The sequence below is a fragment of the Stegodyphus dumicola genome, chromosome 10 (genome assembly GCF_044657685.1).
Source record: "Stegodyphus dumicola isolate Sdum_Otavi_A_Nest chromosome 10, ASM4465768v1".
Lineage (NCBI taxonomy): Eukaryota > Metazoa > Arthropoda > Arachnida > Araneae > Eresidae > Stegodyphus > Stegodyphus dumicola.
Window position 1 is genome coordinate 178,795,752 of NC_140777.1, and position 12,145 is coordinate 178,807,896.

General features: G+C 32.6%; 1 protein-coding gene across 1 annotated transcript; it reads left to right on the forward strand.

Annotated features, from left to right (window-relative positions):
- The first annotated feature begins 1,453 nt into the window (after window positions 1-1,453).
- Window positions 1,454-11,913, forward strand: LOC118201650 (uncharacterized). The gene is made up of 2 exons (XM_035373791.2): window positions 1,454-2,605; window positions 11,010-11,913. The coding sequence occupies exons 1-2, from the start codon at window positions 1,916-1,918 to the stop codon at window positions 11,652-11,654; spliced, it is 1,335 nt and encodes a 444-aa protein (XP_035229682.1). The 5' UTR covers window positions 1,454-1,915; the 3' UTR covers window positions 11,655-11,913.
- Window positions 11,914-12,145: the final 232 nt, after the last annotated feature.

The following is a 12,145-nucleotide window of genomic DNA, read 5'->3' on the forward strand; positions in this document are numbered from 1 at the left end:
TTTAACTGTATTTGGTGTTTTATGCTTTTCTATAGCTATAAAATTTTAATGAAAATATTTTTAAATTTATGTATTTTTGCCTTGCCGCGAAGCGAGATCTAAATTAATAACTACCTCATACGCATTAAGTGAGCGGCGCTGAATCTCGTCTGATCAAAATCCCGACGTTAATATTATAACACTTCAAGGCAGATTATCTCTACAAAAGCGTATTTTGCATTTAAAATTTTATAAACGAATTCTCCATTTAAAATTTTATAAACGAGTTCTTGAAAGCTGACCTTACTCAACGGCGCGAAAAAGTTTTTTTTATTTGTTTAATTTCTTTTATATATCGTTTTAGATTTATTATAGTATTTGAATAGAACTAATGGTAATTCTTCAGATGTTATAATTTTTGTGCACTCTGAGTTTTAAAATGAATGTTAATGCTGTTAAGTGAGCGTAGCGCCGAAGTGTCGCTATGCTAAATAAATATAGTGAACTTTAAAGAGTGCATTTATTCTATTGTGGTCTAAGCGCTATCGACGAAGTAAATTTAATTCAAAATTCATTAACTGTTAATTCAATATGTTTAAATTAAATGCGGGAAAATTGCGTATAATTTAATATTCCATACAAAGAAGCCATGTGGTGTATACATCAGATTTTTATTTTTAAAGAAATGTGGAACTGAAGCTCTCTAAACAGCAGTGTAGTCTGCATGTTGTTAAATAAAACAAATTTTGAATTATCTTTCTTTAAACAGTAATTAAAAAAAAATTATTAAAGATTAGAATTTCGCAAAATATTTTTAATTATAATAAACTGTTTAGATTCTAGGGTTTAAATCTTAACTTTTACTTTATTCAACAACAAGTAATTTCTTTATGTTCTTCAAAGAAATATCAGGAAAGAACTCACTTTTAATTTTACTCTACAAATTCTGTTCAAAAGAATCACGAAATAAACGTTGATTACAATATACCATTTACTGATAAGTGCAAAATATTCATTTACATAGCATTCCTTTTTTGTTGGCACAGAACTTACCAAGTTTTAAAATTTTATTTAATTATTTATTGAAGATTTATATTGTATTTCTTATAATATTTTAAATTATTTATTAAAATAATTTTGTAAAGTACTTACTGGCATTTATATTTAAAACTTAAAACACAATTAATGCAATTAGCGACACGACATAAAAGGAGCGAACGAAAACCGTACAAAATGTGAAACTAAATGCACCAGTATATCAGAATTCGGGAAGTTCCCTCCTGTATTATCAGACCACGACATTCCCACGCAGCTGCTCAAAGCGAAACTTAACCCGATCACTTTCAGTTGAGTCATTTTTTGGTGAAGGTGTTTTAGTTTACAAATGTTTTTGTTCATTTTATCTGTTCTGGCGGTATTCAGATTTAAAAAGAATTCTGAACTTCAAATACGTGAATCAAGATCAGTTATTAGTTAAGGAATGTTAAAACAAAATCGACAATAACTTATGAATAATTCCAAAATGAAATGAAATTAACTTCCACCGTTTACAAAAGCGAAGACGAGATGATTATTGTCAGTCGCCAAATATACTAAAAAAATTCCCCAATAGAAGACGTATTTCAGTTATTAAATGTTAAATTACGTAATTGTCTTTTAGCATTCATTTTACATATTTGTTAACGCAAAATTTAATATTTTAACGCTTATAAAAAGCTACAGTAAATAGATATTATTTAAAAAGAAATCTAACAAAAATCGCCAAAGATTGCAATTCTACCGAATCTGGAAACCCAACCAAACTTTCAGTTTCGGTTACGGGTTACCATTTGAGAGAAGGTAATTCCCCTGCAACGCCTTTACAAACATTGTAGCTTCGCTATCTATTTATGACTCTTATTTTGGAGCATTTGTGTTTTAGTAGATCAGAAGAATCATGGATTTTTTTGAAATCAAGTCGGGCGTTGATATTCTTCAAAGCTTCGAAAGTGATTTATTAGAATTTTATCATCAAGTCCTAAGCAAAGAATTCGATTTGTCAAATAAATGTAATGTTCTTACATTTAAACGTGCTTTGGGACAAATTTTGCATAGTGTTCACAACCATAGCGCTCTGGTGTATAATACTCCTGCTAAAAAAGCAGCGTACCTATTCTGGCGTTCACCTATGATTTCTAGTATAGCTGGCCGTCATCTATTGCAATTATTCAAACATAATCCTCGCAAAATTGACCAAGCGTTTCTTCGAGGGGAACTGAAAGTTTGTTGTCTTGGTGGAGGTCCAGGTACAGATGTTGTAGCTGTCAGCAAAATCGTAACGGTTCTGCATCATTTTTTCTGGTTTCATAACCGACAGCAGTTGAAACTGAAATTCACAATCATTGATAGTGAGGAGAACTGGAAAATTACAGCCAAAAATGTGGTGGAAGTGCTGGAGCAAAATCCTGAATTTTTCGATGCTGAAAAGATGAGCTTGAGTTTCCAGTTCTTGAAAGCTGACCTTACTCAACCGTTAAAAGACGATTCATTGTTTGAAATTTGCCAAGCTGATATTCTGACGATGTTTTATTTTAGCTCATCTCTTGGGGAAAACATAACCAAACCTGCACAGCATCAACTGATTCAGGTAAGTCAGTATCTTCAAATATTTTACATTCAACTTCAAATAGATTGTTATTGTTATCAAAATTTTGTTGAACAATCTATATATAAATATTTTAGTGTATGGATTTAAATGCTGAATTTGAATAAGACTGTTGTAAATGAATTCTTAGAATAAATTATAGTATTTGTTAGAGAAAAGTTAATTGCCACATATCGTAAATAAATTAACTTTTAATATGGCATAAAATGCTTTACATTTCAACTTTAAATAAATTTTTATCAAAATTTTGTTGAACAATCTAGATATGAATATTTTAGTGTATGGATGTAAATTTGAATTAGAATTAGACTGTAATGTATTGTAATGTAATGAAATTGTATTTGAATTAGACTGTTATAAATTAATTCTTTGTTGGTATTTATAATAAGAATAGGTTTTTCACGCATGGTAGTTTCCCCCCCCCCTTATTTCCTTCCTAGTTTTATTTACGTAAAAGAAACTTAAACTGAAAAGTGTAAGTTTCCATTCATATTAATTATTATAAAATGAATTCGCATATTAATTAACAAGTAACGCATTAACAATGGAATATGGAAAATGCGTATAAAATTTAACGATTGTTCTCACTTTCAGGAAGTCAATTAAAAAAATTTCTAATCATTAAACTATAAAATAGAAAGATAAGATACTAAAGTTTGTTGAAGCCGATGAAACACAAAATTTATTAAGTTTTGACTTCGCAAATCTCTTAGCTGTATGCCACCAAATTAATTAAAATAGTAATAGTGCCTTGTAAATGCAGCTCATCAGTGATGAAACGGATAAAACCACTGAAAACTGGTAGTTCGTAACAAGTTCTGTTTGTTCTAGCGAGAGGATAGACTGAATGAAGTTTCCTTGTTCATCCAGTGTGTAAAGTACAGTGTATTCAGTATATATAATTCTTTTTGCAACTGTTACCGAATTTTGTCCACGAGTATAGGAAACGACATTGGCTGATTCACGATTTTTTATTGGATCTTCTATTGTCATAAGAATATAGAAAAATAACTTATTACAGAAAAGGTAATCAGTTAACTAATAGGCTTATAAATTCACCATCTGCAGTGTCAACTTAAAATATGAAACGCCGTTTTATGTATTAAGTTTTAAAAAATAAATTCATTTTGGAAAGAACGAAATTGCTATGTTATTTCTTCTGAAACGCATTGTAAGGAGCATTATGATTTCTTTTCTGTTCGAAATATCCTTCTGGAACCACACGCATCTTTTATGCGCAGTATAGCATTTAAAAATGTATTAAATAAATTAATAACCTAACCTTCAACTTTTTGCGTTGACAGAAAATATGCTTATTTAGTTTTATTTAAACGTTATAGTTCTAACAGTTCCGTGAGTCGATAGAAAAGATCACTGCTATAAACCAAATAAACCACCTGCCCCAGTGTGTGTGGTTTATTCTCTCAATCATCCATAGTTCCTGATGAGATTCTTCTATGAAGGCGAAGAATAAGAGAATAAAGTTCTTGCAAATATTATTTCAGTGATGGCTGCCAGAGACCATCTATCTGCATCTATTCTACGGTACTTTACTCCCATTAAAAATTTTTATTCCCTTGGGCCATCAGTAAAATCGTAAAATCCAGAAACTGGAGACCAAGGTCTCTAAAATAGTAGACAAGTAGTGCCATCTAGTGGCGAACTGGAAAGATCACATATTAAAGTATAAGTACTGCTTGTGAAGACAGTTTCGTTGAAAAAAAGAAAATAGCGAGAGTTCGAAGCCTGCCATGAGAAGTAAGACTATATATGCTGGTTTATTAGTTGCCTGATTGATCACGTGATGGCTGTCTGTCTCAAAATTGTATGTATAATAAAAGCAGCTCTTGAAGCAGCTTTGGTCTGTAAAAAACCTGGTATTGTCTAAATAAGATAATTTTATTATCACCTTGCACAAAAATTTCATGCAAAAATGAGAGCATCATGATCTTCGGATCTATTAACTATCTAGATGAGCAGCATAAAATGCGGCCCCTGGCCATGCTTAACCCCAGGGTGATAATTTTATTTATAATTGTGATTTCTTTGATTTGTATTATTTTACTGTATTATTAGTCCAAAGGGGCAATTTGCCCAGAAGGACCATTAATTTCGTTTTGGCATTTTGCATTGAAATGTCGGTTCACTTTTTAAATTGTTGCTACCAAATATTAGAGCCCTGTATTATATTTAAAGAAATTAAACAACGAAGCATCTGCATGAATATATGTATGTTTCTCGCATTGAAATTACAATTCTCAGAAATTTGTTTGCATCATCGAATAAAGCGGAAAAAAAAATCTTTCGGTTGAATTTTGTATTAAAGTTTTAGCATAATTTTTGATTCTTTAGCGAACTTTAGAAAACCGCGTTTTTCGACAATTTGACGTCCGTGATTTTAAAAGTTCAACAGGCTAAAAGTTTTTACTTTTTAACAGAATATAAAACTAATTCTTGTCATCAAACAAGAATGCGGAAAATATATCAATTAGACGATTTTTTTAAAGTATGCTGGAAGATGAACTGGACATTCCTGGGAAACAGAATTTCAAGGTTATGAGGTCATTATATCACATGAGCTTTTTTTTGGAGGGGGGTCTTTCATGCAGATTTTTCTAAATTTAATTTTAATTTTTGCACTCTTCTTGCTACAAAGAAATTACCCGCATAGAAATCAGAATAAGCTTGCTATAGAAGTTTTCTGCGATTTTATAAAGGCTTTCTGTCTCAACAAGATGACTTAGTTGAATCGGTAGCCAGGAAGGGCATTAGTCGTTTACAGGAGAGTCAAACAGGAGGTCAGTCATTGCAGTGGAAGCGTTAGTAGTTTCCAAAAATGTCATTTCCAGACCATGGAATCGGTTTCTGGAAACTGGATATGTTTTCCAATGCCAATGATTAAAAATTATGGAGTGCCTATAGTTCAAAACCATGTACCTCCACATCATAATTAATAAATAGTGAGCAGAAATAGAAAAAATGCATAAGTGTTTAACTTGATGCTCAATAGAGGGAGCCACAGGCTCAAGAAAGGTTAGGGATAGCGAGAAAAACAAAACTTAAACATCGTTAGTATTTTTATAAGTTTTTAGGATTTTGTATTTTTTTGTACTTTTATATTTTATACTTTTTTTTAAAATGGACATGTTTGAGAAAATCGGGACACGGTCGTGTTAATGTTTTAAAATAAAAAGCGGGAATTATACGTGCATTTCGTTTAAAAAAAAATAAAAATATATCTCTATTTTAGAGAAATAAAGTGGTCAGAAAGAATATATACGGATATATTTTGGTTGATGTACTGCAAACATTTTATTCCACATTTTATCAGTTAATACAAGGAAATAAATAATGAATTATATTACAATGATTATTAGTTTTAAATACATTTTCCAGAAATCGATCAAAATAAAAACTGAAATTTTCCTGAAAATCTTGTTTGGAGACCATTTGGCGCCCCCTTGCAAGCGGCGCCCGGGGCATCATACACCCCCTCCCCCCCTCCCTCGCTACTCCACTGACAAGTAATGACCTTTAGCACTTGTAAGTTGTAAAAATGTGTTGCCTTTTCCTTTTAATCCACTAAAACCTCTTTTTCTTTAAAAACAGCTTTTTTCTCCCATTTTTAATATACAGTACATACAGTAATTAATTAAAGGGTACTTAGACCTTTGCTTCGGGGAAAAAAAAAAATCCAGTTATCCTAATGGAATCCGGTCCCAATTGATTCGGATAGTTGGAGTTCTGCTGTATTTAGGCGTGGTATCGCGTGAGTCTGGTGGCCCCTGATTTTCGCAGCCCACGTACTCGCGTTACACCCCAGCCAGGAATGACTCTGCTTTTTGAGCTTTAATATTTTATAGCCTTCTAGTAACATCAATCTTCATCGTTAATTTCCTGAAACATATCATCCACTCAGCTTGGCCACTACTGCCATGTGCTAAACATAAACTATTTATCGCTCACGCACCTCGTACATAATTAATTCTCGGGGAATTGCCATTTAGTAAATTTTAAGATTTTTAATTTATAACGGGGCGATTTAAAAGCAAGAAACAACGCATTTCTTAATAGTTCAAGTGTTTAATTATTAACAATACATTACAGTTATACGAATCAAATTACTGTAAAATAACTATTGTAATTAGAAAAAAGATCATCACGTACTTCGCGCTGAATCTGTCCTACGTTTTCCTGTTCTAATACCCAGAATCCTAATATCCAGGTTATTGGCTTCATTCAAAGTAGTTATACACTGGTTATCATAAATTAAGGAAAAATCACAAAAATAGCGATAACTCCCTCAAAAATAAGCCAAACCGTGTAAAATTTGAATATGTTGCCAAGTATGAGTAGCTGAGTAAAACTCCAATATGCAAATTAGTGGCGCTGCACTCGGAATACGTCATTTGCGAGGAGCTTGCAGAGCTACGATAGAAAGCCATTCGGAGACTAGAGGCAGGACAAAGTCAAATAGAAGTGGCCAGATGGCTAAATGGGAGTCTTTCTGTGGTTCATAGACTTTGGAGGCAACTTCATATCAGAGATTCGGCACCTAGGAGGTTCAGCCAAGGACGACCAACTGCTACGACGAGCGCCGATGACCGTTATATGACATTATGTGCACTCAGGAATAGAACCGCTACTCCGACTCTTCTTAGATCCTCCCTTGCTGCAGCCACCGGAAGGTTGGTGTCAACGTCAACTGTGCGTAGAAGGCTTCACGAAGGTGGTCTGTATGCGAGGCGAACAACCATTTCCGTGCCGCTCAAGTCACGCCATAGCAGGGACCGTTTACAGTGGTCACGACGACATGTCCACTGGACGCCTGAACAATGGAGGGCTATTCTCTTTACGGATGAGTCCAGGTTTAGTCTAGAACGCGATAGTAGGCGTTATTTGATATGGAGAGAACCTGGAACCCGTTATTATACGTCAAACATCCGTGAATGAGATGCATACGGAAGAGGCAGTGTCTATGTTTGGGGTGGCATCTCTTTGGGTGGGCGCACAGTCCTCCACGTTTTTCCAACGGAAACCATGAATACTCCCGTTTATAAAGATGACATCCTTGACGCTTATGTGCGCCCATATGCCGGGCAATAGGTGATGCTTTCTTGTTACAGGACGACAATGCAAGACCACACAGGGCTCGCATCGTATATGATTATCTTCAACAGGAAACAATTATGCGCATGGAGTGGCCAGCTCGATCCCTGGACTTGAATCCCTATCGATCACCTTTGGGATGCTTTAGGGAGATGTCTAGCTGCTCTCAATCCGCCCCTTTAGACCCTTGTCGCGCTTTCAACTGCTTTGCAAGAGCAATGGCTCTCGCTTCCATGGAACTGATAGACCGCATAATTGAAAGCATCACACATCGCTGAATGTGCTGTATTTCTTCTAGAGGCGATTATATTCCATATTGAAGGTACTTTTACTGTAGCAAACTGACATCTTCGATTTGTTCATTTTATACATGTGCTAATTTCTATACTACCATAATTGTCTGGTAATTTATTTTTATGTTATTTGATACCTTACTATGTGTTGTGTATATTGTGGGTAAGTTTCATAAAATTTTACATGTAACGTTTACAGTAATCTTGATTTTTGTGATTTTTCCTTAATTTATGATAACCAGTGTATGAAGTTCTGTTGCATTATTCTTTCCTTCTTGCTATAAATTAATTCTCTAAACTTGTATAGGCAGAGAATAGATTCAAGAGATATTTTCAACGAAACAAGGTGTGCAGAAGTTTATATGGGGAAATTTTAGATCTAATCCAAGGTAAAAGAATTCCTTTCGTGGGAGTTATATTTTTACTGTTGCATCAATGTGTACATATAATAAAAGAAAGAGTCTGTCTGTGTGTGTCTTTCGTTCATGTTGCGCGTAAGCTAATAGACCCACGGCTACGGAATTTAGTACATAAGTGCATCTAGACAAGAGCCAGTGCACCTCGGAAGAGATTTTTTTTTCGAATCATTTTGAGTAAATTCATTCGTTTAGAAATGTGGTTTTGGCAACAGTTTTTCATTCAATGCTTTGTATACTGGACTGCTGACTTGAAAATCTCTACATATAATAAAAGAAAGAGTCTCTCTCTGTGTGTGTGTCTTTCGTTCGCGCTGCGCGTAAGCTAATAGACCCACGGCTACGAAATTTGGTACATAGGTGCATCTAGACAAGAGCCAGTGCACCTCGAAGCGATTTTTTCGAAATTCGAATTCGAATTTTTTTATTTTATGTTTTGTGACGAAATCGCGTCATTTTGAGACATAATGGGCTATAAGAAAACGAGATTTTACTCTACACATCGTCTTTCACATCATCATGCAACGTAGGCACTTAGCTATTTTACGAACTTAAAATAAATTTCGTGTTTCAAAAAATCGATTCAATATGAATTTATTTAACAAAGTGAGCTTAACGCATTTTCAACGGAACTTTTTCTAAAAAAGTTTTTTTTTAAAAATGTACAGTTTATTTTTCTTTGATTTTTGGACACGTTAAACTTTCATCCTTGCGACTGCTTTTACAAAACGAATTTTGGAAAAATTATAATATTTTGTATTTTTAAAAAAAATTTTAAACGAAGCTTCCGAGTACCCTTCTCACATCTTTAAAAATGTGATTTTGGCAACAATTTTCCCGTCTTATTGTTGTTGATATATTTTTGATGAAATAGCATCATTTTGAATAGTTTCATTCTTTTAGAAATATGGGTTTGGCATTAATGTTTCATCCTATTTCTTATGTCACTGTTTTTAAGAGATTGGTATACTTCATTGTCATTTATATATATATATATATAATACATTTTTATTGATTTTTTTTTTTGATAAAGTTGTTTTGCAGAGTAAAATTCTGCGCGGAAATTTGTGTTTTTTGAGTTGCTTTCATGTTATTTTTTGATTATTTCACTCTTTGTAAGATATTGAAAAGTTTTGCATGGTTTTTTTCTTCAGCGGAAAGTTGGTTAATTTTTTTTATTAGGATAATTAATATTTTTATTAAGGGATATAGCTTATTTCATTGTAATTTTTTCCTCTTGAAAATATAAGATAAAATATCATTAATTATACTTTGCTTTTCAGATTTTTTTTTTTTTTTTTTTTTTTTTTTTTTTTTTTTGTATTCTTTTATGTTATTTATTGCACATTTCACTGTTTTTAAGATATTGAAAAGTTTTGAGTGATTTTTTTTAGGAAACAAAGTTCTTGACCTCCTTTATACCATTTGTGTTCTTAAGATTTTGCAAAGGGAAGTTGGTTAATTTATTTATTATGATAATTAATATTTGTATTAAGGGATATTGCTTATTTCATTATACGTCATAACGTTTTTTTATGAAGTTGTACTGCAGAGTAAAATTCTACGCAGTTTTTAAATTTAACGTTTGGTGTTCCCTTCAGCCATTTTTCCGGTACATTTAAAAGCCAGACGAAGGCTGGCAGCGAAGCTGCTAGTATGAAATAAAATATTTATTGCTTATTTCACGGTTTTTAAGATACTGAAAAGTTTAGCATGATTTTTTTTTTCAACGGGAAGTTGATTAATTTATATCTTAGGATAATTAGTATTTGTATTAAGGGGTATTACTTATTTCATGCTACTTATTTCCTTTTGAATTTTTGTGCACGCACATCGCAATCTTCTTATTGTGACGCGCATGTGTCTCGCGAGGCAGAAAAGAAAGAATTTCCTCTTTTTTTTTTTCCCCCTCTCTCTCTCACTTTGTATATTTTGAATTATATCATTCACAAAGCAGAATTTTCAGTGGTTATTGCTTTTTGATGATAGATGCGTTCTTTTAGAAATGTGGTTTTGGCAACAATTTTTATTTCACTGCTTTGGATATTGGACTGCTGACTGTTTTCTCATGGAAATATGAGATTTATTGCTTATTTCATTGTATTTTTTTATATTATGTTTTAATTATATAAAAAATTTTGCATGTTTTTTTTAAGGTAACAGAGTTCTTAACTTCCTTTATACCTTTTGAATTTGTAACATTTTGCAACGAAAAATTGGTTAATTTATTTATTGGGATAATTAATATTTGTGTTAAAGAATATTGCTTATTTCATTGTAATTTTTTTAATAATACATTTTTATTGAATATTTCTTTTAATAAAGTTGTTCTGCAGAGTAAAATTCTGTACAGGTTTTAAATTTAATGTTTGTTTTTCCCTTTAGGCATTTTTACGGTACATTTAAAAGCCAGACGAAAGCTGACCGCGTAGCGGCTAGTAACAAATAAAATAAGCAAATTTTTAAATGCAATAATATAGCATTTAAAAATCAAATTAAAAAAATGCCTTTGCGAGAAACATGTTAAAAATTGTATGCATAATTTAGTATTTCTGTTTATATTTTCAGAAACTCTTTGACAACATGAAAACTGGTGCACTACTGTTTTATATTGATGTGGCATTGTGTCGCCATTACAGAGCTATGAGTGTCAGTGCCAACATGTTTCAAAATTTAAGCGAAGTTTATGGTCCTTTTGAGCACAAACTGCATTTGCTGCCTCTGGATGCCATCAAGAAACACATCCATCTTTACTCCAAGGACTTGGGTTACAAAATGTGCCTCTATTCTTCCATCAGCACTGTGAGTGCCTGGTACAAAGAATCTTCGCCTCCTCCAAATTTGACATCGGTGATGGAAAAAATAGATCTTGTTCGAAAAATGCGAATCGGAAAATGTCAAGATAAAAACCGGAGCGGGATGAACGTAAGTCAGAAAAAAATCGAAAAACGAGAAAAGCAAGCAATGCAAATGAGACTTAGTTTAGAAAGAAGACTTGCAAAGCAGGCAAAAATCCGTGAAAGGGAAAGAAATATAAGCTTAAACTCTTCCAAGTTAAAAGCTTTTAATTCTCAAGTTCAGAGACTGATTTCGGATAGAGTGGACAGCGATGACAGCGAAGCTGAAGAACAGAAACATTTCGAAGGATCACGAGTTGATGGCGAGGATGCAGCATTTTTTCTAACGAAGCCGAAAGCCAAGAGAATATTTTGAAAACCAGAATTTCAAGAAAAGTTCCCCAATCTAAAGAGAAAAAAATCTAAGAAATCCATGCGCGAAGAACTCTAGATGAAGTATTTTGCAAAAATACAAAGTAAAAGATTGTATCATCATGTTCTTTTTCACGTACGAAAGAACTCTAGATGAAGCATTTTGCAAAAGTACAAAGTAAAAGATTGTATCATCATGTTCGTTTTCATATGTAAAATATAACATTCTTAGTGTTAGTTTTATAAAATTGAAATATTCTGTATCAGTGGCTTGTCAATAATTCTTTTCTGTATGAAATCAAAAAATTGATACCTATGTAGTATCTTTTCTGTTCCTGTTCAAAACATTAGTATCTAATATTTTTTTCCGTTTTTATTCAAAAAATTAATATCTAATACCTTTTCTGTTCCTGTTCAAAAAATTAATATCTAATACTTTTTCTCTTCCTGTTCAAAAAGTTAATATATTTTCTGTTCCTTTTCAAAAATTAATAT